Here is a 23653-nt window from a genome sequence, read left to right on the forward strand (position 1 = left end):
TTAGATGACCCCGAAAAAACATGACGTGAGGACACAGTGAAAATGAATAACCCGGAGACCCGAACGAGAGGCATCGCAATTCGGCCGTCGACATAAAGACGTCACGGGGGTCGCGGGCGGCGGGGGAAAGTGTTCCATTAAAAAGGACCCGCCTGGCACATGCACGGCCACCTCGGCTTTTACGGCCGCCGTGAAGGACTCGCTCCCGTCGGCCGCAGAAGGTCGCCAGTATAATATACGAGAGCTGCTCGTTGAAAGCCGACTTTACTGGAGCCCTGCGCGGACCAGATACGGGTACTGGGACGTGAAATCCGTAAAGAACAAAATATGTTTCGCGAGGGCCTCCTTTAAACATCGGCATCTGGTAATAGCCAAATTAAAATATTATTTATGTAGTAGGGGTAGAAGAAAACGACCAATCCGATGAGAAAATCGGTCTTGAGTGACCGTTCAAACGGAAAATGTATCGATATTGTATTTGAAGTATGCAGGCGCGTTAACTTTCAGATTATTTTAGCCCAAACAAATAATTGTTTTTCTCCCCAATTCTCGCCCATCACGACACCCCCCTCGCCGATCCATAACATCCGCTGGCGCGTGTGACGTCCTCGGGCGAAAGCTGTTGTGTATCAAATGAATTTGATGAGGTCTCGCTTGACGCTCGCTACAGCTGGCTCATTAAACACTCGAGTAGGCACATTAGCATTTTGGGCTTTTTGGGATAACGGCAATCCATAAGGGCTTACATGTGTTTTATTTGCCCGCCGCCAATCAAGCGCATTTGTCTGCATTACGGCTGCTAATACAACTTATTACGTTTTTTACGGTCGCTACAGCCGAGCGTGCTCTGTGCATTTATTTTGGACTGGCTGCTTAGTTTATGAACACAAAGTTGTTGCGATCCATTCTTGAGTCAGGTGGAGGTTTTTCCCTAAGTTGGTTCTTTCTGTTTTTATTGGTTTGAAATTGATGTTTTGTTGTTTTTCCTACTTGTTAGTGTGTTAGCGCTTTTCTTATTTTGCACCTTGTATGAAAAATATATAAGTAGTAATTGAAATGGGTTAGAATGAAGTAGAGCTGTGATGCAAATTGAGTAGCGAACTGGCTATTGAAAAGAAAAAAAAATAAACCTCTCCAATTTTCCAATTAGGCGTCAAAGCAATTTGTCTTCAGGGAGTACTGTTTGGATGGCCGAAGTTGCTAAAAGCTACATGCGAGGTTCATTCGAGCGGCTAACTGCTAACGGCCCGCTAGCAAAAAACTAAATTGAATTTACAAACAAACTCGAGACAAATTAGCTTAGCGCTAGCTAGGAAGACGCTAGAAAGGTACGACGCAGGATCCTGGAGGTTCAAGTCAATTATTTTAAACTGTGTTGAAACTTTGTGGATAAGCCGTTCAGAAAATGGATGGCTGAATTTCTTTTTTAGCATGTTTGCTGATAGCTATGCAAGCTATGAGTTCTCATCAGCGAGTGATAAGGAACAATCCCATCCGAGCCCTCCCACAAGCCAAACAAACGAGAAAGCAGTTGTCAAGCGAGCTCACGCCTGGTTGAGTTTCATTTTTCAGACTTGTTGTCCTCAACGTCTCTTTCGAAGCTTGGTCAATAGGCTTAAAAAGAAAATGGTAGATGCTGACTGACTGACTGACAGGCTTTTAACGCGACGCTCACAAAGGGCTTCGGCTCGGTGGGCTACCGCTCACAGCGGGACGGACGGAGAACGTTGATGGATTTTAGTCGGAATGGTCCTCGCCGGACACTTACTAGGTGAGTTTATCAATCCGAGCGCCCGAACCTCTGGGGAAGCGCCCAACTATCGGAGGAATGGGTGGCGACAGAATGGGCTTGAAGGTTGCCGTATTGATGTCGGCGTTTTAAAGAAAATCTCTTTTGCTCGCCCCTCCGTGCGCTTTCCGTTGACGCGTCAGCTATTTTTTGCACAGTGCGGCCATTTGTCCTCATTTCTTCTTGTCAGAAGAAGAAGTCAGGCTTGACTGGCCGCATCAGATGAATCGGAAGAAAAAGATGAAGAAGAACGCGGAGTTGTCGGCCATGTCCAAAGACTAAAGTTGTGCTGGAAGTACGGTGGCCTTGCGGGGCTCATTAACCCAGGATGGGTGAAGGTGGAACTCTTTTTACATTTTGTACTTTATTATTAAGCCCAAAAAAGTCCACGAGCCTCTACGGTGCGTTTCCATCGGTGGGTTAGACGACGGTGCTCGCTAGCTGTTGTAGCCCATCGGTAGCAACATCTTTCATCTGCTTTTGGAGCTATTACATGTGGAGTCGTCCCACGGCCATAAAAAAAAAAGAAGGCAATTTGTGAAGCGGTGCAATATGTAGAGCAAAAAAGAAGGCCGCGTCTGCAAACAACGCTTATTCGTCTTGAGGCGGCAGCCGCAATGACGTTGGCTCTCCCGCTCTCTCAATCCATTTTTCATGTTTGCCCCGAGGGCAATCGATGACGGCGGTGACGAGACAATAGCGCACCCTGGGCGAGCCGCAAAAGGCGACGAGTGCGTCTGGTCTGCCGGCTCCTTCGCCGCGTGTGTACACTTGGCGGGAAAGCCGTGCATCCCGCCGCCGTTCTCCACGCCCCCCCCCCCCATTGTTTGTGCTAAGAAATCGCAAACTGCTCCGTTTAGCCTCTCTCACATGCACAAAAACAACAAGCTGCCAGCTAGCAAAAAAGACATCAGAGAAGACTATTTCTTGCTGTAGGTCAAATGTTATCCAACAGGAGACTAAGGGCAATATGAAAACGGACTGTGGAAGCTTGTGGAGGATCACAAAAATGAAACAATGGAGGAGAACAAGGGTCACTTTCAATCATTTCTAGGCATGAGACATTTATCCAAGGAGAGACTAAGGGCAAGCAGACAATGGAGCGCGGCATCTCGGAGGAGACTGCGGACACCATTATCCTGATCACATCACACTATTTGAGACAACTTTTATCCAAGATGAGATTAAGGGCCTAGGGCGAAATGTCATCTATGCAACCATCTGGCCATCAAAAAGAGTCGTATTTTTGTTATTTTACTTTGCGGCTATTTGCCCCAAATCTCCGCGGGCTCCTCCACTCCATTGCAAAGACGATGGCCGCTCCGCTTCGCGACGGGGCCGCCTCCCCACGGGCGCATTGCGCTCCCAAAGTGTTCAAGAGAGTGCTTTTTATCCAGAGTGCAGATGAGAGAGGACGTCTTTTGCGTCCGGGAACCTTGACCGCGCACACAGTGTGTGCGTGTGCGCCAACTTCTTTTTTCTCTTCAGGCTCCATTTGCTCTTCCAAAGTGACGTGCGGCTGAGATGTGAGCTTTCAAAGACACACAAACACAAACAACACGCTTCCAACTGTGAAAGCTCATTAAAACGCTGAGGCCAAAGCCAAATTTCCTCAGGAAACAACATCTCAGCAAAAGATTAGCTTTCTTTGGGCGTGGGGATGGCTGTGTTTTTTTGCTCCTTCTTTTTTTTTTTACGAGTCAATTGGCACCAAAGTGTTTCTACTGTATCGTTTTTTTTTTTTTTTTTCCTCTTCGCGGCGACCTTGTCTGAAAGGCATCTGGCTAACTTGGAAGAAAGTCGCAGCTTGAATGAAGCCGACTGCATCCCGGAGACGTCAGAGGGTTACAAGGTTAGGCAATTTGCCGAAGGCTGCCGCGACCGTTTTGACAAACATCCGCCGAAGGGCTTTTTCAAAAAGAGATTACGTGCAAATACAAGACTTGCAAACAAATATGGACACCAAAGCTGAAATCGCATCCAGGATGTATTTCTCAGCTTAAGATGCATCTTATTCAATAGGTGACCACGATTGTGAATGATGTGAGTCACCCCGCACCACCAGACTCACCAACAGCTTCATACTGTTCGGATCCTGAACTCTCACCCCCCCCCCCCCTCCCCTTCTGCGTAGCGTCCTGTACTTTTCCGCTATATTCTGACTGTCTGCTGTATGCACACTTGCTCCATTTTTGCTCCTCTTATTTATTGTCTTATTTGTTTATTTATTATTTATTCATCACTCTTATTTATTCATTGTTTGTGCCTTCTTGTTTTCCTTTTTTTCTGTTGTTTACTTGTATGTATATTGTGTACTCGTCACCGTGGGATAGTGGGAACGCTATTTCGATTTCTTTGTGAGTCTTGGCATGTGAAGAAATTGACAAGAAAGCAGACTTTGACTAAAGACAGCTAGAGAAACAGTCGAAAAGAGAGACTACGGAGTATCAAACCCTAAAACAAAAAATAGAAATAAAGCAGCATAAGTTGAATTCGATGTAATAGGAGACAGAGGGCAAGGAACTGCTGCAGGAAAATATAAACCATCGAGTATCATAACGCCAATCGAGAAAAATGATGATCCATTCATCAATTTCTCATTGTTAAAACTATTTTGTCCGGGAGGAGACTAAGGGCCCCAGCAGCAACTGTCACTTGCTTTATTCTGCCTTTTTTTGCACCATTAGTATTTGAAGACAGAATTGCAACCAAAAAAAAAATACCACCAACCACCATCAGCATGAGACCCATTTTATCCAAATGGAGACTAAGGGCCCGTTGTATCGGTATTTCTAAACTGCAATGCAGTGTAAGCTGTCGCCATGACCCGGAAATACATAAACACTTACCGAGCCAGTGTTCCCCGGTGATTTTCCCAAATCCCTCACGGTAGGACTCCCAGGCTCGGAAGAAGCTGACCGAGCCGTCTTCCCTGCGCTGGATCACCTACACAGGACGGGACAAAGCGGGACGGGGGGGGTTACTAAATGAGACAGAGGGAAATTCAGCCAGCCGCTGTGATGACTCCTTCAAAGTGCTACAGTGTTGGCCGGACGCGCAGGACGTGAAAAATGAAGCCAGCAAATGCACACAAGAACTACCTGGCAAAAAGGCAATCTGTCGAAAAAATGAAAAGAGGACGTAATTAAATGTGAATTGCGTTGACAGTGGGAAATTGCTCTCTGCGCTTCGTTGAGTTCTAGCAAGCTCTTACACAAGACGGTCAACCGCCACTTCTCACACCGATTGTTGAGCTCCTATATTTTATGATTATTATAAGCAACGGGTAAAAAGAAAAAATGTCTCCACAAAACCCGAGGTCAGCCCAAGCACGCCCGAGTCAAGCGTGGAGCAGCCGCGGGCGGGTTAAAGTGCCTCGGGCCTCTCTTCAATACGCGCCGTGCCATCCTTAGGCGAGCGGGCAGTTCTCGTCTCCACTTTAATTACAAGTCGACCTTGCGGGTCGCAATCGGGCCGTCCCCACGACAGGACAATTATTGCTCTCCTTTCCGAGCAAGCGGATGGATTGAAACGTTTTGTTCCTCATCTTTCGCCCATGTCCATCGGATTTAGATCAGAGAAGGGGTTTTGATTGGTTTCGGGTCATTCCAACTTCTGGAAGGTGTAGACCAGTTTTTCTGGATGAACTCTGACCCATTGAGGCCCTTTAAGACTCCTAAATAAACATGACTTGATTTCAGTGAGCATTGTGGGTAATTATCGCCAATTAAAATTCTCCTCGGGCAGGCAGCCAGACAGGCTCGGCACGTATACGATAATTTCCTCCGGGCCGGAACGTTGGCCTTATCTGGAGCCGCGCAGCTGAGAAAGCGTCACGTTGACACCTTCCAAATCACAATCGGCCAGGGTGTCGCCGAGCTCCAATGTTTGTAGCAGACATCAAAACAAGCTTCTGCCACCGAGCCGCTTCTGAAATCCCAGCGTGCTCACACTTTAGCCGCAGGGCATCAGGTGATCAAAGTTGTGTCAAAGCGGAGGTGAAAAATGTCTGCTTTGGTCGTCGCCGATATCGTAAAGACGGCGCAGAAGCGCGGGCTTGCTGCCAAATCCTTTTTTTTTTTTTAAAGGCTATCGACGTTCATAACCAGACTGTTAACGCAACACTTGAAGCCTGAAAATTGTATTTTTATTGCAACGGACTAGTTTGAATGGAAAAGATCAATTGTCTTCACCTCCTGCAGAGTTAAAAAAAAAAAAGAAATATATCAAGGATGAATCTGGGACAGTGGCAACCTCTTTTCATATCGCGCCGCGCTCTCTTTGCATCAAGCCGTCTCCATTCTGCACTTCAATCTCTCCCTCCGTGCAGCTCTTAGCTATTAAATTCTTGATTCGAGCTGTTCTACATGCTCGGCGAGGTCTAAACAAGCCATTTTCGGCCCCAGAATCACCTGCTGTCTTGTCTCCTTTGCTTTGCGACCTACTCAGACATCAGAAAGAAAAGTGTCAATGGAGACACTTTGAGGTCACTGACAATCTGCTTGGAAACTTGAGAAAAGGCTGGAAGGAAGGATGGGGGAGAGAAAAAAGGACGGCTAAATTGCTCCACATTCACAGAAAGGCAGTAACTCGGGACCGAGTCTGGCTCCCCCAAAAAGTGTCATAATGGGTTCAGCTTTGGATTATTCAGTGCCATAGTGTGTGTATTTGCAGAGTGAGATGAGAATGGCAGATAATTGTCACAGTATTTTAGACGCAACAATTTGATAAGCAGAACTTAATCCCTTTAATACAGACGGTAAATCGAACGCGGGGTCAACCGAGATCGACCACGTGGCGCCGAACGGTCCGCACGCACCATTCGACATCTCGACGTCTGCTGCGATTAGCCGTTCCAGACAGCGCGCCCCCATTACGAAGCCCGATCCCCTCCGCCGCCGTTAATTCTATCAAGCCGCACTTCTTTTTGATCCGCCGAGCAGAACTGGCTCCGGTCGCTAATGCCAATTGGTGGAGGCGAGGCCAGTCTCGTCGGGCGCTAATCCCGAGGTGTTGAAAAGGTTTATCCTGAGCCAAAGGCGCCTCGATCCTCTGTAAAGACGGCATTGACAACGTGAGGGACGGCTGGGAAGAAGTTGGCTTTTCTCTCAAACGCACTGTTAAGGCTTGCTCTATTAATTAGCCGAGTGCGTTAATGACTGAGTCGATATGTCAGGCCTGTTCCTGTACTTCGTCCCCCTGGTGGCTTCATTCATGAGGTTGCTGTATGCAGTCAAGCCACGCTCGAAACTTTAAAGTCATGTTAACAATCGAGTCAATGAACTGACATTGTTTTTCTTCTTTCCCCCCCAAGGCCGCTGCCCAAACGTCAATCCCGCGGAACGCCTTGGCGCCCGCGGTGGGATTTGCATGCGCGGCGTTAACCTCGCTGTAATCGCCGCAGTAGATGAAGGCTACTTAGCGAGCCGCCTTAAGCACTTCAGCGGGATTTCTGTCAGCGGCGGGGAGGCCGCCGCCGCGTGCAGATGGGACACGCAGACAGCCCTGACGCAACGGCGGGCCAGAACCAACATAAGCTGTTTGCCGCTAAAAAAAAAAAAAAAAAAAAAAAAGCTGTTTGAAGGAGATTTACAATCTGGCACGGGAGGACGTCGGCGCGGCGAGCAGCAGCGAAGCGCAAAAGACGCTAGCGCTAGCTAACGCTTTGCTGAGCAATATGATGATTGGCCAAATTCAATGGCGAAAAAACAAAGTCGACTTTTCCAAAACAACATATGCCGGTGAACGTTCCCTAATCCTATTAGAGAGACAGATGCGCTACCGACGTGGCGGCAATCATCCTCCGGCACTTTCTTGCTTAGCTTTTGGCTGATAAGATTATTCCTGGCTGTCTGCGACAAAGCGATTACCATCTTGACGTTACTCGGTTGGGTGCTGCTGTTTTGATCAGCAACAACGTCTTAGCATCCGAGTTGAGTGGAATACTAATGGTGGTGTAAGTGGTCATGTTTTGCTGACGCTGTAGGTGCTGCTGTTCTGGTTAGCAACAGAGTTGGGGAGTATACATTTATGAGACAAATTATACTATTTATAGTCACTGAGGTGATTGGGGGGTGCAATATTTTCTTCTTCCTGAGAAGGAGTGCATAACAGAAAATAAGTGAGAAGCAAATGTCACACCATATGAGAATTGAAGAGAACAGAGCTGAAACGGTAGAGGAGGAAAAGTCATTTTTTGAAGGTTTGCTGCCTTACAAAAACGTGAATAGGACACGCGTGCATCCATCCACGAGCGAGCGACCCTGCATTCCATTTCGTCTTTCTATTTGCTTTCAAACGAACAAACATGAAATATTGAAGCCGATCATTGGTCGGAGAACTCTCCGAAAAGGGGGCTCCAAAGCACACAAACACGGCGGAATCCGACATTGCAGATGAAACTTTTACATTTGTCTGAATGGTTTATTTGTCGGCGACTCGTGATAAAAGCCCCTCCGGCGTTTGATGACGCCGCAGCGTCAATAATGCAGGCTTGCTCTTATTTTTACACCGTATACCTTTTACGGCAAGTCGCAATCGGAGAAATTTGCCCGCATTTAAAAGGTTTGCACGGCCGATGCATCTTTTAGTATTTGCGACTTCTGGAGGTTGGAACGCAAAGCATTTGAAAGGTCCCGCTCGATGGTTGGCATCACTAAGTTTTGGCCCATTTGGATTCAAAAAGTCCATTCTTCCAATTTTCATCCCCTGTTCTATGGTTGTCATCATCACCACACATTGCCAACTCTCTCCCTTTTATTCCAGTCAGACGACCCTCCTTCCAAGCCTTCCGGTCTTCTTCTTCTTCTTCTTCCCACCTCCCTCCAGCTAACCCGTAGAGCCCTCAAGACGCCGCCGACATGTCACGGCGGTATGCTAATGCGGCTGCGGCATATGGCTTCATTGCTTATTTAAGCCCAGCCCAACGAGAGACAGACCGCAAAGCTAGCGACTCAACCCGTCCTGGGCTGGGCGCCCGCTTTCCGGATGACGCCGCCATGATCTGTTAATGAGACTCAAGCGCGATGCCAATCGGCTCAACACACCGGGCGGGATCAGCTATCGCTAATCCGATAGAGAAGGTTACGCCTGCAAAAGGTGTCGCAGAGCTAGTTGTTTTTTTTTTCAAGTGACTGACGAGCAGGCTTCGGCGCTCCGTCCCGTCCCGACCCGACCCGTCACGCTGCGCTGAGCAATCCGTCACTCTGATAGTATCGCTTTATTTGATGATTGCGAGGCCGCGACCTTGCCCGTCTGGCAAATGCGATGTCGCGCGAGTGACGACTGCACTGCGGGTGTCCTGTCACCGCCGCAGGGGAGGTGGGAAAAAACAAAAAACCCGAAAATCATCACTTTGAAACACCAAACTGGGGAGCTTGTCAGACAGATGCTATACTTGCACTTTATCATTTCCAAACCCTAATGAGCACTTTTGGGTTGAAAACAATCATTTAAAAATGACTAGGGAGGGGCTGCAAAGGTCTTTGTGTATACCGTAAATTCCGGACTATAAACCGCACCGGACTATAAGCCGCACCAGCTAAAATTGGGGGATATTTTAGTTTTTTTTCTTATATAAGCCGCACCGGACTATAAGCCGCACGTGCACACGCATGTTTTTTACAAAGAAAGACTGTTCACAGAAAGCCTTTTTAAAGTTTTAATAACATACTTTAACATGTCTTTCTAAACATTGCCTGTGACGAAGGGTTTAGAGCCCTTTGACGCAAGTCACCTAGCGTGCATTCCCACTAAAGCTCATAATAGTCACAAGCAACACAGCCAGAATAAGCAGCAGCCATAGTAGTGTTTCAAAATAGTATTTTTGTTGTTGTTTTTTTCTTCAAGATACCGCAGTGTATAAAAGTGATCAAGTCATCACAAAAATCACGAAAAAAAAATCCCTCTATAAGCCGCACCTGACTATAAGCCGCAGGGTTCAAAATTTTGGAAAAAAGTCGCGGCTTATAGTCCGGAATTTACGGTAATCATCTGTCATTGTGAAATTCATAAGTACTTGTATCGTCGGTTCTTGGAATTGGAATGCGGTCATTATCTTTTCGGGGAAAAGCTTTTTGAAGGAAACTTGCCTCCTGGCTACTAACAGACGCAAATGAACACGTTTCTTCTTGTTCTCCAGCCAGAAGGATTTAGTGAAAAGGTCTTGTCAAGGTTGTCTTCCTCAGACTTAACCTTTCAGACTAAGTGCGGCATGTCTCTTCCCACAAAGAAAGAGGAATAAGACATTTTTGCCAAACAGATGCAACAAGATGGCGTCAAAGCACTACATGAAGCTGATCAACAGTTGAAGTCAGTAAGTCCATTTTCATTTTGAAACACATTTGGCAAAACCAAACTTCCTTCCTCCGAGGCCTTCAAATAGACTCAAAATAGCAAGAGGATAAAAGCGGAAATTAACTTTATTTAAAATGTAAATTTGGTGCGTTCCTTTAAGCGCACGGCCATTTTCACGCACTACTTGGCGGACATGAAAGGAGGCAATTATTTCTCGAAAGTTCAGAGCCAGGAAAAAAAGATTAACACCCTTCTTGATTTGTACTTTGGAAAGATTCCCAAAATGTGAAAGTAAACATTTAAAGATGTCGCGAGGAGTCGACTCTCCATTAGAGACACGAGCGCAGCCCTTCAGACTTCGGAACAAACAGAAATAAACGTCTCCGAGGAGTGCGCCTCACTCGATATCGTGTCGTTGCCGGTGCGTGCGTGCGTCAGAGAAACACATTAAAAAGACATTTCCAAAGAGAACTTGAAAAAGCGCCACCGCGTCAATGTCTGTTCACCTCCGAGCGGCGGCGGCGGCGGCGGGCGATGCTGTTTACCGTTGCAAGGCCGCACGTACGCAGCCCGCCAATACTAAGGCACATTACGACCCAAACGCAAATCTCACCACAAGGATCATCTGAAACACGCTTTAAGAATGAGATGCTGGAAAAAGACTCACCGTCCAGCCGCCTCCGTCGGTGGTCATGTCGCAGTAGACCTGAAAGCCGCTGGGATGGTGAATAGGGAAGATCGAATAGATGCCGTCCTCGCGTTGGCCGCTAGCGTACAGGTCGCTGCAATCGCGAGGACGCGAGCCTGGCAAGAAGAGGAAAGGACAGACTTGAGCAAGACAGAAAAATCTCCAGCGAACTAGCTAGCAAGCTATCCTACTAAGTCCCTCTTGTTCACCCTACTAGTGGGCCTGATGTGGAATAAACGTTCAAAGGGTGTTTCATAGTGTTAGCGTTAGCGCCGTCAACCAACTTTTTTTGTTTTGCCATCCATTTCCTTTCATTTTCTTGCTTTCTTTCTTTGGCTTCTTCCCCCCGCGAGACGAGAAAGACGCTGACGCGGCGCAAAGTCGTTCACGCTGGGTGAAGAAGGTCACATTTGATTTATGTCCGCTTGTCTTTTTTTCCCGCCGAGCCAAGTTCATGTAAACACGCTTCTCCGGCTTGCCGAAGCAATCGCATTCGTCGCCGGCCGCATTTTAAACGGGGGGAAAAAAATAAAAGAACAAAAAGGGGATTAATGTGACGCGGATGGATGGAGGAAGGACGGATGGCTGGCTGGCTGGCTGGCGCTCGCCGCCTGAACGATTTGGAGATACAAAATATAGCTGAGATGAAAGAGTGGAAATAAAGATTCAAAACCGTCTGTTGATTTATCCCCGGCGCTCCCGAAGGTTGTTTTTTTTTTTATTCCACGTCTCGTCACGAGCCGCTAACGAGCTCCGACGTTCTTCATCAGAGCGCCGGAATGCTAGCCAAGCGTTTCTCTTCTGGTCATTAGCGACAAAACAAAGACGTCCATCTGGCCCATTTGTACTCGCGCTCTTTTCCTTTGTGACAATTTTCGAATACGTCGCAGAAGAAAAAAAAAAAGTCTTATTCTCACCGGGCGAAGACTGAAAACAGAAATCGGGGCACTGCGTCAGGTCGTGCTTAATTTTGGCGGGATCACCCCGTCAGGTTTTGTCGACAAAAAATAGAAAGCTCACAGAGCGTAATCATCGTAACGTAACAAAATCATTAACAGTTTGACTAATAAATTGTTGCTGTTAGGCTGTGATCAAATTTGTCAGAAATGATCTTGGAATATTTCGTCTGTACGACGACGCTCAGCCGTGAAAGGCAGCTTTGCAATGAGCCACAGTGTTCGCACCCACTCCGGCGGACATTTTGTTCCTTTTAGTAAACTGGTGAAAGTCGATCACAGAAGCGATCCACAATCCCGATAAATATTATATAGCGCCTGCGCTGTGCGACTTGATAAAACATGCATGAGCTGCTTGTCAGATGAGGGCGGGAGAAGGTTCTGCTGCCGCCGCTGCGCTTGAAAGTTGACCTATGAGCCCTGACAGACAGCTGAGCCAACAGGACACCTGCTGCCGGCAGGCTTTTTGTCGAAAATAATGAGAAGCCGCACGCTTTGTGAGACGTTCCCTGACAGGACCCGGCGCCGGCGGTCACGGTGGCGCTGACGATGCGCCCGTCAGCCCCAAGTCGTGCCCGACGTCGGGCTGACGACACACAGACCACGATTCTGTAATGGAGAAAAGCGCGGGGGAGGAAAAAAGCAAGGCGGCTGTCAAAGGAAAAGTTTGAACGCAAGGTCGCAAATTGCGGCAAAATCTTTCGATTTTTTTCTCCAGTCAAAGGGAGGAAGGTGCGCCGTTTGCTGGCTCAAAGGACTTCATTGTTCGCGTGTGTATCAAACCCGCAACCGGGTCGCCTTACCGTTAGCGCAGCCTTTGAAGCGGGTGCCCCTCGCCGGCGCCCTCTGCAGGTCGGCTTTGGTGCGTGCTTTCAGGCCTACGTTTTCCTTCTGCATGGCGTTGAGCGCGTCGCTTACAGAGTTAACCACCTTCACCATGTTCACCTGGCTGTCTGACAGCAGCTGAGGAAATAAAAGTGGGGTTTAAAAATAAAGAAGCGGGCAGAAAAAAAAAATAAAGTGATAGAATAGATACACAAAATGAATCAGAGTGAAAAAACACTGCCGAGAATCAAAACTAAAAGCTAAGCTAGAACAATAAACACACTTGCATCAAGCAAAGACATAAAAAGGGCATCGCGGCAGTCCTGCGGGAAGCCCGATGATGAATGTGCCATCCCAGCCCCTGGACCCCCCCCCCCACCGTTGACGAAGGGGGGGGTCGTTTGGACTCGGCGCCCCAGTTGGCTGGCGGCCCTGCGCCGCCAGGTGTTTGGCTTCCCCTTGTACCGTTGTACATAATTTGGCCCTGGGGTCTGCTAGCTTAATGCTAACACATAAAAGGGAACACCACAGACGGGGCTGACCAGACTAGCACTCGTACCGCGGTTGTTGAAGTCTTTAAATAATTTGGATATAATCACAAAGAATGAGAAATGAGCGTACAACGATACCCTTCGAATATTACTGCGGCTTATTAGCGACAAATGTGGTTAACTGTATTGGAATCGTTTCTTGAGCCCTCCCTTACTTGACGTGGGCACGTCCACAGCAAGGCAAAAGCTCATCGTGAAGTGCGGAGGGGCGGCTCATCAATTAGGACGCTGATGTGATTAGCTCTCGTTAGACACCCTTCACACTGGCTGCCGGGGTAAGTCGGCAGAGTCGGTCATTATCAAGTCATTAAACGCTCGTTATCAGCGCTAAATGGCAGCGTATGTTTGGGGTACCGGGGTCCGTACTGTGAGGGCGGCCAGGAAAAACGAGTATCGAGGTCTTGTATTGGAGAAAATGAACAGTAAGAAACGGATGGGGTGTTTTTTTTTTGGGGGGTTCCAATTCAGAGAGTACAGCAAAGTACTTTGTGTCTCAAGTACTGTATCCCGAGTACTTTTCGACCTGAATCTTCTCAGCTGCCCATTTGCTTAATTGCGCGGCTGGCATTTAATCCCCGACGTGACTTTGATGTTTATCCGCCGATGATCCAATTATCATTATCCCCGGTTATTTGGTGGAGCTTTCAAAGTTAATTGCGCCGCAGCGCCGAGCTTTTCTTTGTCATCGTGTCGCCTCAAAGGACCTCGCGTCAGGATCGATGAACGTCCAGAGTGGTGCGAGTCGCGACTCGCTCCGGCGCGGTTAATATTCCAGCGACGTCCCGCCGACTTTAGAAGCTGCCATTCGTGTCAAAGTGGACTCTGGTGTTGTGTTTGCTGAGCACTTGATGGGCCCCAAAGGCCGCGATCGCTGGGACGCCAATCCAAACGTTTGCACAATGTGACTCGCAGAGAACACTGGGACAAAACGTTAAAGACCTCCGAGGAAATCCTAATTTGAAACAACCTATTACTGCTCTGTTCTAAACTATCCGTGACATTGCTGTTCCAATACTTTTGGGGGACTGCGCATTCCTTTCTGTTGCTGTTGGAGATGGCCAACGTCTGGGCGATCCATCCGCAGGGAGCCCCTCACAACACACAAGCGAGTCATTGCCGAGGCCGCGCATCGCAATCCCGGCCACAGGTGGCCCATTGATCGCGCGAGCGGTCGGGAGCGGCGGAAGCGAGCGCCGCACGCCCCAAAGACGCCATCAATCGTCTGGGATGATCTCGCCCACTATAGGGACATGGACTTTTTGTCTGGGCGACGCCGCGTGAAAAATAGCAACAGAGAACCGTAATAAAACCCAAATTTGAAAGCCAAAGCTCCGCCTTGGAGGGTTCCTCCTTCCTACCTGTATGAGGCGCGCTTGCTCCGACTGCAGCGTGTTGAGGTCCTGGCCCAGGCCTCCCTGGCCCCGGCGCAGCGCCTCGTAGTCCATCTTGAGCTGCCCGGCGTGCGCCGACAGCTTGGCCACCTCCTCGGCCAGGCTGACGAGCAGCGCGCGGTCTTGGCCCTTGACCGACTTGAGGTCCGAGTCGTGGTCGGTGAGCGAGTGCAAGAGCGAGGTCTGCACGCCCTCCAGCCGCAGGAAGTTGCCGCTGTAGTCGGGGCAGTTGGGGTCGATGAAGATGTTGACGCGGGAGCCGTCGCCGCGCTCCACCGTCACCAGAGCGTTGGCTTCGTCCTGGTTGGTGGAGATGTGCGGCAGGCCGTCCGACATGGGCGGCGCTTGGTTGTGGTTCATGAAGAGGATGGTGCCCGTCACCGTCACGGCCAGCAGGACGGCCACGAAGAGCAGGATGGTGCACAGCAGGTAGCTGCAGCTCATCCGCTGTCGGGAGAGGACGCAGCAAAAACATGTCAAGGGACAGGAAATGGAATTGATGGGTTGGGATAGGAATCTTGAAAAATATTTTTGGATTCAAAATCCATCCAAAAACAGCAACAAGCTCCAAAGGGGAAAAAGCTGACGTCTTTCGGAAGCCATTAACCAGACGGTAAAATGGCCGCCTCTTTGGCCTTTCACGAGCGGCCTCGATTTTCTGTCAGATGGGCGGGAGCGGACACGAGGAGGCGTCGGGGCCCCGCGCTCGCCGTGATTACAAGCTCGGCGGCGATGAATCTGTGCATGATTTCTTATTATTGCTGGCTGGATGAACGAGGAGTGCAAATGTGCTGTGTTTGTTTAATGTTGTGGATGTGCAAGCGTCCGTGCGAGAGGTGGCGGGCTTATTAATATGCAAATGAGCCGCCCGGGCGCGGGGCGGCGCGCTAATAGACGGCTAACGGTAAATGCTTTATGACGAGAGAGCTTTATGGTTTCTTTAATGTGCAGAAAATCAATTGGCTTGTGCGGGAAGCGAACAAATGAGCCACACAAATTACACTCGTGAAAAAATGATGCAAGGTCACTTCCGTGCAGGCAGAAAAACAAACAATTCCGCACTCTCGTCCGCCGACGCCCACGGGGTTCGCCGGGCGAAGCCCTACGTTTCGAAAATTAAAGCCAACACTAAGGAGCGCAACTACCGTTTTTTTCCATGTATAATGCGCAAAATTTAACAGATTTATTGTCCTAAAATCTGGGGTGCGCATTATACATGGGTACAATTTTTTATTTTTTTTTTTAATCCGGATATCATACGGAGGCCGCCATTACAGATGCGCTTTCTTCTCTGCTGTTCACTTCAAACACGCTCCATACAAACACAATGCTCTGGTATCAGACGCTTGCTCGATCACCTGCTCGTTTGCAGTCACAATGTACCCTACACAAATCCGAAACATTTTGTCGCTATCGAGTTTGCTAGCGCATGCGCAGTGATACTGACCGGCAGAATAACATCCGGTCGTTCCCAAAGATGATCTTTTTTCTGAAATAATTTTACGTTCACCGACTTAAGTAGGAGTCAAAATTTGGGTGCGTATTATACATGGGTACAGGCTTTTTTCCAGCATCGACATGCCATTTTTAGGGTGCGTATTATACATGGGGGCGCATTATACATGGAAAAAAACGGTATTTGGATTTCAGAGTCAAGGTCACATTGGAATTCTAATCATACTTTAAAAAGCCAGATTTGAAAAACTGGCCCAAAAATCAGAAAAATGTATTTCGTTCTAAATTGAGGTTATCAAACTAGCTCTGCAGCTCTGCTGCCGCGCCACGACTTGAGCGTCTCGCGTCGGCCGCCGCTAATGTCCTCACCGCTGCAAACGTTAGCGGAGTTTGCCTGCGCTTTATTGCCGGCGGGCCCGCCGAGACGTCAACGGGGGCCATCAGCACAGCGGCGCCGCAGTAAACATTCATCGCCTGCTCGCTGGGCCGTTACGCTAAAAACAGAAAAGATATACAGCGACTCGCGCTCCGCCGCTCATACGCCGACGACGCTTTCACGCAGATGCCAACGCACGAAGCTTTGCGCTAATTTCATCTCCAGTGAAAGCCGAGCGGAGGGTGACTCAGAAAGACGTTGTACTTTTAAGTCTACTAGGAGCTGAGGTGTCACAATAGCAAATTTGAAAAGTCTATCATTACCCCCCCCCCGTGTGAGTGGCAGGAAAAGGGCAACAACCACAAGGGCCACTAGGGGGACGGGCGCAAGAGACCCCTGATCTAGACGATCTGCAGAGCCGCGTCGGCCCAATTTCATATAATGCACGTATTGAAATGACATATTAGGCCTGCCTCCCTCCCTCCCTCCCTCCCTCCCTCCCTCCCTCGCTCGCTCGCTCGCTCAATCACAGACTTTGAATGAACAAGGTAGAAGCACTTTAAGCTTGGCGAAGGCTGAAAGGCTCGATGTTAATTAAGCCAATTTTGCATTTATCAGCAGGTAGTAGGTGCCTTAAAAGCCACCTAAAAAAATTGGCTCATTTACAAAAAAAACGTTTTAGCCAAAGTGACAAGTGCGGGGGAAGTTGATTTAATAGCCAACAAGCCTGGCCATCCCCTCGAGCAACTTTCTACGTTGACCCTTCAGACGGAGCCCTGGGGGGAAGCCAAGGGCCCTTCAACTAAAAACTGTCGGCGGGAGGTGAAAGCCCACGCAACGCCAACGGCCTATTAATTTTGGGGGGGGAAATGAACCTCTCGACTTTATCAGCGTGGGGCCACTAATCTGGAACGCGCCGGGGGGGGGCCGATCGCTAGAAAGTCCACATTGCCTTGATCTTCATCAACAGAATCGCTTTCCAAAAATGAAGCTAGCTGTAGCGACGGGGAGGGCGGGCCTTACCTTGGCCGGCGTCTCCCGGGCGCTTTCCGCGTCGGACCAGCGATGTTTGAGCTGCGAGGAGCCGGGCACGCACTCGCAGAACGTCTGCACGGGACAAACACACGGCATTTGTTGTGCGTTGTTGTGATGCTAAGTGAACCGATGTCCTCGTTAATGCCGTTTGTTAGCTTCTTTAGCCGGGTTAAGATAGGAACTTTGTTTTATTGTTTCTCTCGGTTTTTGCAAAGTCTACGGGGTCCAGAAAGGTTAATGGATTGTACTTGACTATTTCTTTCGGTACGACAAACAGGAGTCTTTGAACGCACCTGGAAGAGTGCAACGAAAAGCACGATTTGTGAAGTCGTAGGCGTTTGTTAGCTTCTTTAGCCGGGTTAAGATAGGAACTTTGTTTTATTGTTTCTCTCATTTTTTGCAAAGTCTACGGGGTCCAGAAAGGTTAATGGATTGTACTTGACTATTTCTTTCGGTACGACAAACAGGAGTCTTTGAACGCACTTGTGCAACGAAAAGCACGATTTGTGAAAAGTAGGCCGTGCGTCTTTGCCAACTTAACGACGTGGCTACGTATGCGCTAGGAGCAAAGTCGGGTAGTGATGAATAAAACGAAACGAGTCCGACGGTGGAGTTTGATTCTCGACTTTGTCGAGCGCCACTGTCACCGTTTCTGCAGCTCCTCGCTTAGTTTGTATTTCAGCCACGTTCTGGCCATTAGAATTCCGCGCCTCTTCTCCTTCCGCTTTATCTCCTTTCGGTTCCAACTTACAAATAACACAGCGACAGCCTCGCCTTTAAGTTCCTCGCTCACAGCTACGCCGCCTTCATACGTTTGAGCGCCAAAGGGGGCTGACAAACGACTCAAACACGCCGGCGGAGATGGCGGCAGATGCAAGATGGCCGCTAATCTGAGCTGGCAGCGGCGGTGGGGAGTCACCTGGTACCATTTTCTGACAATGAAACGAAAGCTTTTTTCAGGCATCGGCAATTTACTTGAGGATCAATATATCAGCGAAGCTACATTGTGCAACGATTGTCACGTCAATCAAATTTGGACGAATTCGTGGGGCAACGTGGCAATAACGCCGCACCCCTCGCGTGATGCTAACATTGCCAGTGCTTTTTATTCCCTCCTTGCAGAGGATTTACACCGAATGGAAAAATTGTCATGTTCGGCGCGTCCTCACTGAAACGCCATGGAGCCCGCTGGACAAAAAAAAAAAAAAAAAGGCTGAAACTCAGGCGCAGCTGTGACCGAACGCGTACGTGCGGACGTTCTCAATGAACAAGTGGCACGCTAGCACTCGAATCCTTCGAGCCCAAACAAAATGCCGCCGTTTCTTTTATGCGTCGTCCTTGGCCTTGAACTGCGTGGATGTAAGCGAGGTGTGTTTAATCCCACTGTTGGTTGAGCTGATGGAGTGCGAGACGGCCGGGGAGGCTTTGCAATCAAATGTGATTTGTATAATGTTTTGAATGCATCATCGGAAATAACGGTATTTTTTGGGGGGTGGAAATTTTAGTGGTGAAATTGTTGTTTTTTTGGAAATGGAAGTAGAATGAATGGTGAATTTTTGGTTGAATTTTTGGGGGGGAGATTTAACAATAGCGAACTTTGAGAACGTGCTGAAATTGAAATAATGTTAATGGGACGAATGACATGGAAGTGGATGCGCGTCGAAATAACGGGAGGGAAAAAAACAAGCAATTTCAGCAATAATAAAGCCGAGGAAGAAGAGGCATGCCGGCCGGAGATGAGCTCAATCTTATGAGACAAATTACCTACTCGACTCTCCACTGCCTGTCCTTGGAGCTTTCAAAGCAATCGGCCACACACGCACACATACACACAGTTGTTATAAAGGGTTCACTCATCGTGTGGGGGGTCACAAAGTTCGCTTTAAAGTTGTTGCCTTTTTTGGGGCTCCGTTTGAAACATTAAATACGACGCCGGGCCGCACAAATAAACTTGACTTGTCCTGACTGGGAAATTAAACTTTCATCCAAACAATGGCGAGAAACAAGATGGCAGACAAGGAGAAGCCGAGTGGCCTTAGCCGTGTTCATTTGCACATGTGCCGGCGCTCATACATAATGTTATGTTAAGAAGGCTGACGAGTGTGTGCGTGCGTGTGTGTGTGTGAGGATGGGAGCATCGGGTTTTGCGTGTCGCAGTGCAGCCACCTTGCAGATTGCTGCTCGGGGCGTGAAGGGAGTTGCGTGTTTGTGCGTGTGTGTGCGCAAGCCGTGCTATTTGTCTTTGTCTACGTGGCCTTCTCGCGCGCGTGTGTATTGTTGCGGCTGAGTTGGTGTGAAGACTTGTTGACGTTGTGACCTTGGTTGGCAAGGAGATCCAATTTTGATGCTGATGGCACGCGACAAATATGCTGTCTGCTCTTTTACTCTTATTCCGTGTGTGTGTGCGCACGTGTGTGTATGGCGTGACTGGAGGCCTTGCTGCCTGAGCGCTATCGGGTGCTAAGTGCCCAATGTTTGCCCCCGTTTCCTCCGCCTCCAGGGGACGTCTGGCAACATCGGATTGTGGGTCGTCTCAGGTCGCAGGGAAAAAAAATACAACTTGTTCCTCCTACCACACAGATGAGTTTTTTTCTTTTTTTAAACATATCCTAGCTTAAGATTTGATTTATTTAGACTGTCTTTTTTGTTCGCTGGTACGTGAACATCAGGTGGGAAAAGTCGGGCAGGTAAAATATTGACGTGGTTTCAATTCACACCAGTCAGTAATTATAGACAAGTACTTAAAAAGTCCATTTTCCAAAATATCAAATCCACAGCGTCAGATTAACGGCATCATCGAGTTTACAAATCGACACATTCGTTCACGTTTAAAAGGTCAATACGGGACATTTTGGACGCTCGCATTCGTCGGGACAAAAAACGAAGCAACTCAATTCAGATGGACGGACGGACGGCCCGGTAAGACGGCGAGCAGAAAGCGGGCGTGGACGTTCTTTTAAAAGACGCAACGCATACCGGGAACCACTTAGTGTTTTTTTTCTGACGCGACGTTCTGGAGTAAGGAGATAAAGCCACTTAAATCAGGACAGGACGCTCAGGCAGAGCTCGGCGGGGGAATAGAGTGAGGTGGGGGCGGAGGGGGGGGGGGGGGGCATAAAAGGGTGCTTTGTTAGCGTGTGAGAAGGGGAAGCTTTCAAGGCAGCAATTAAGACTCGCTGAGAATGTAATTATTTTTCCCCGAGTGCCAGCAGGCTCCCTGACAAGGTGGCGGGTGACAATCTCCATGCTCAGCAGATTTACGAGGCGCGTAAATGTTTGAGGAGGAACATTCGCAAATATCGTCCTGGCGAGGAAAATGGCAGCAGTTCATTTTGCGGGAGAGCTAACGATGCTCAAAATAGTCCTGAGAACTTTCCCCACAGGTTCCCTCAGACTCGTGCGCCTGTTGAACGATGAAGACCCGGGACCACTACACCAGACCGAAGACTCATGCGGTCCACTTAAAAGCCATTAGACCAAGGAGCCATTTATCATCTTCGCGGGGACTCGGAGGGACCCCGGAGTGCCTCGGAGTGAAACACTTCAGAGGATAAACCACTTTGCACCTTGTCACCGCTTCTCCCGGGGAGCCCGCGTGAACTCGACTCCATGAGGAATTTATCAGTGTGACTGTCTGTCAGTCCGGTTACTGTACGTGCGTGTGAAATCCCCAGGCGGCGAGATTTGACCCATGACCCCCGGACTCTAATTGTGGCGGGACGCATATGCCGGGATAATTATTCCGAGTAATCCGTTGCAACGTCCCTTGACGTAACCCTTCGGGCTCTGCTTTTGAAGATGGTTAAAGTACTGTAGGGATTATTCCAGTACATTATCGCTTTAATCTTCTCTTTAACCCCTTCAATCAGGCTCGTCCACCCCCGCTGCGAGGTAGGGTTCCCTTCTGTTAAGCGACATATGGCCACCGACACGCACTCCTAATCTACCAGAGGAATTATATAAACAAGGCGTTTTATCGGATGGCGTGCCGACGGACTACGAAAGTACAAAATGCATTGTAAAGGTTTTTCCGCGGAATCTCAGCTCAGCCCCCCCCCCACACACACACAACAAATCGTTCATAAGACGTAAAAAAGTAAATTGGATATAGACGTCCGATCAGTCATGGATGAGAGAAAAAATCATTGAGGACATAATTAGAAAAAGAAGACAAAGACGAAGAATCCTTGAATTGTCCCAGAAGGGAACATTGGATTTTGGGCGGCTAATAGCCAGATATGTGTCGACCAGAGTGCGAGTGCAATCACTTTTTAATGAAGCCGTCTTGAGAAATAATGCCCAAAGTTGATATTAGCGTTGGAATCTATTTGCATACGCAAAAAGTCAAAGTGTGGAATGAGAAGCCCTGAAATTGGCCCATTTCCTAAAACCACAAACACTTGAGACTTTTGAAGAGCATCCTATTGAACTAAATATGTCCACCAAATTTTGTGCTGATGCTAAAATTTTCCAAACTTTTCAGAGGATGTCAAGAACCCTCAAAAATAGAAACGAGATGCAAACAAGTACCCGGGCGTGGACGGTTGATTTGTCGCAGGGATAATAATAAACATCAATTTCACGAGGGTCTTTGGTGCTCTGGCTCATTTTATTCAAATGAGTTTTATTTAAAGTTTGCGTGATTAATACGACAGCGGCGCCGGGTTCAAATGTGGGCTTCATTACGATGCAAATGACGCGAGAGCAGCTGTCCAAGTCGCCTCCGGGTTTAACCGAGGCGCCTACGGGGAGCCGTCGCCGGCGCCGCATCGGGTGACCGCCGACCTCTTTTTCAGTGGGCTGTCAGCGCCGCCGCAACATGCACATAAATGATAGGAAATTAAAGGCGGATGGATTTGATATAAAGATCCAGAGTGAGATCTGGGGTCATTTGGGGCATAGATTTGTGTGGGGCTCTTTTGGGTGGGTCCATTTGTGCTCGACAGGTTTACCAAATGTAATATTGCTATAAGTGAACGTTCAAAATTTCAAAATATCTCAAGGACATATTGGCCGTTGAAGGACACCTGGAATTGGCTGGAATGACTAAAAAAAGATGTCCGGCTTTTTTGTGGGTCCACTTAAAGTAGACAAGTTGACCGAATTCAGTGTTGCTAAGTGAAATTGGCTTTAGGGGCAACAAAAAAAATGTCAGCCTTTGAAGACCACCTGAAAATAGCAGAATTCACCAAACATTTTTTCCCCCCCTCGATCTCCAGGCCTCCTAGCACCATCATCTCTCCGTCTGTCTCTCGGGCATGGCAACGCCGCCAGAGTCGCTCTTCATTTCGGGCACGCAAGTGATAAATCAATAGCAGCTGCGGGAGGTGTGTGGGCCTGATTGATTTCTTATGTTAACACATCATAGAAGGCCCGGCAAACCATCGCCGCCTTTCAAAGTCCCAAGCGAGTAAGTAGGAAGAGTGTTTTTAACAAATGAAAAAGGCTAGGGGGAGCACCTAAAACAGGGGCAACGTCAAGTCCGAGGAACAATTTGTCTGCGATTACACGGCAATTACGCTTTCCGTCAGCGGCCCGGGCGACGTACTCTTGACATTCTTTGTGTGCACACTGTAATTGCGGACATCCGACGCCGCTCGCCCGCTACTCTCGGCAGACGATTCCCGTCCTCATCACATCTTCATGCATTAGTCATGGCGTGCGTAAGGGAGATTTGACTGGAGACGGCAGACAAATGGCTCGAGCCTGCATGTGCTTTGCGAGGGGCTTTTAAAAAGAATACTCCCGACGCCGGACGTCGATGATTGACAGCTCGGCCGTACAAATATTCCCGTTTTGGGGGGAGAAGGAGAACGGCTGACGTAGCGTCGCTGGAGTGACTTTGGATGGAAATGAATTTGAACACGCATAAATTGAAAGGTCAAGTTGCCGTGTTGAACCAAACCCAAAAAAAAAGAGAATTTAACATTTTTGCTAATGGTGGTTTCATAATTTAGCATCTGTGGCACAAGAAGCATGACAAAACTGCGCGTCACGTTACAGTGAAGGTCTACAATCGCTAAAGTACAGCTGTCCTCACTCTGTCAATACGCTGCCCCCTGGAGGATTGGAGTACATAGTAGGAACTATCCGATTTCCTATCGACCGCACCTATCGGCCTTTCATTTTTTCCGCATCTCGGAGGGGGCTTGCATTTGTGCCAGGTTTCACGTGCCTCTGAGACGCTATCCGCGTCGGCGTGTCGGTTTTCTCCGAGGACCCCGTCGCTGCTGCCCGAGTTGCGCGGCATCAGCAGAAAGTAGTGACCTGCGCCCGTCTGCTATTTCCATAT

General features: G+C 48.6%; 1 protein-coding gene and 1 long non-coding RNA gene across 3 annotated transcripts in view; one reads left to right on the top strand and one right to left on the bottom strand.

The window, feature by feature from the left end:
• The window catches only part of LOC133163343 (uncharacterized), a 53253-nt gene that overhangs the window by 24292 nt on the left and 5308 nt on the right, over positions 1–23653 (top strand). The gene's annotated exons all lie outside the window — the stretch shown is intronic.
• fibcd1b (fibrinogen C domain containing 1b) overlaps positions 1–23653 on the bottom strand; it is a 39999-nt gene that overhangs the window by 11155 nt on the left and 5191 nt on the right. Inside the window, exons 2-6 of one of the 2 annotated variants that reach the window (XM_061293032.1) lie at positions 17350–17433; positions 14463–14942; positions 12532–12691; positions 10752–10888; positions 4639–4735 (exon numbers count right to left, since the gene is read on the bottom strand). In XM_061293032.1, the coding sequence (XP_061149016.1) occupies positions 4639–4735; positions 10752–10888; positions 12532–12691; positions 14463–14942; positions 17350–17433 (958 nt within the window). The remainder of the gene's footprint in view (positions 1–4638; positions 4736–10751; positions 10889–12531; positions 12692–14462; positions 14943–17349; positions 17434–23653) is intronic. The other variant, XM_061293033.1, reaches the window with a different exon arrangement.

The sequence above is a fragment of the Syngnathus typhle genome, linkage group LG12 (genome assembly GCF_033458585.1).
Source record: "Syngnathus typhle isolate RoL2023-S1 ecotype Sweden linkage group LG12, RoL_Styp_1.0, whole genome shotgun sequence".
Lineage (NCBI taxonomy): Eukaryota > Metazoa > Chordata > Actinopteri > Syngnathiformes > Syngnathidae > Syngnathus > Syngnathus typhle.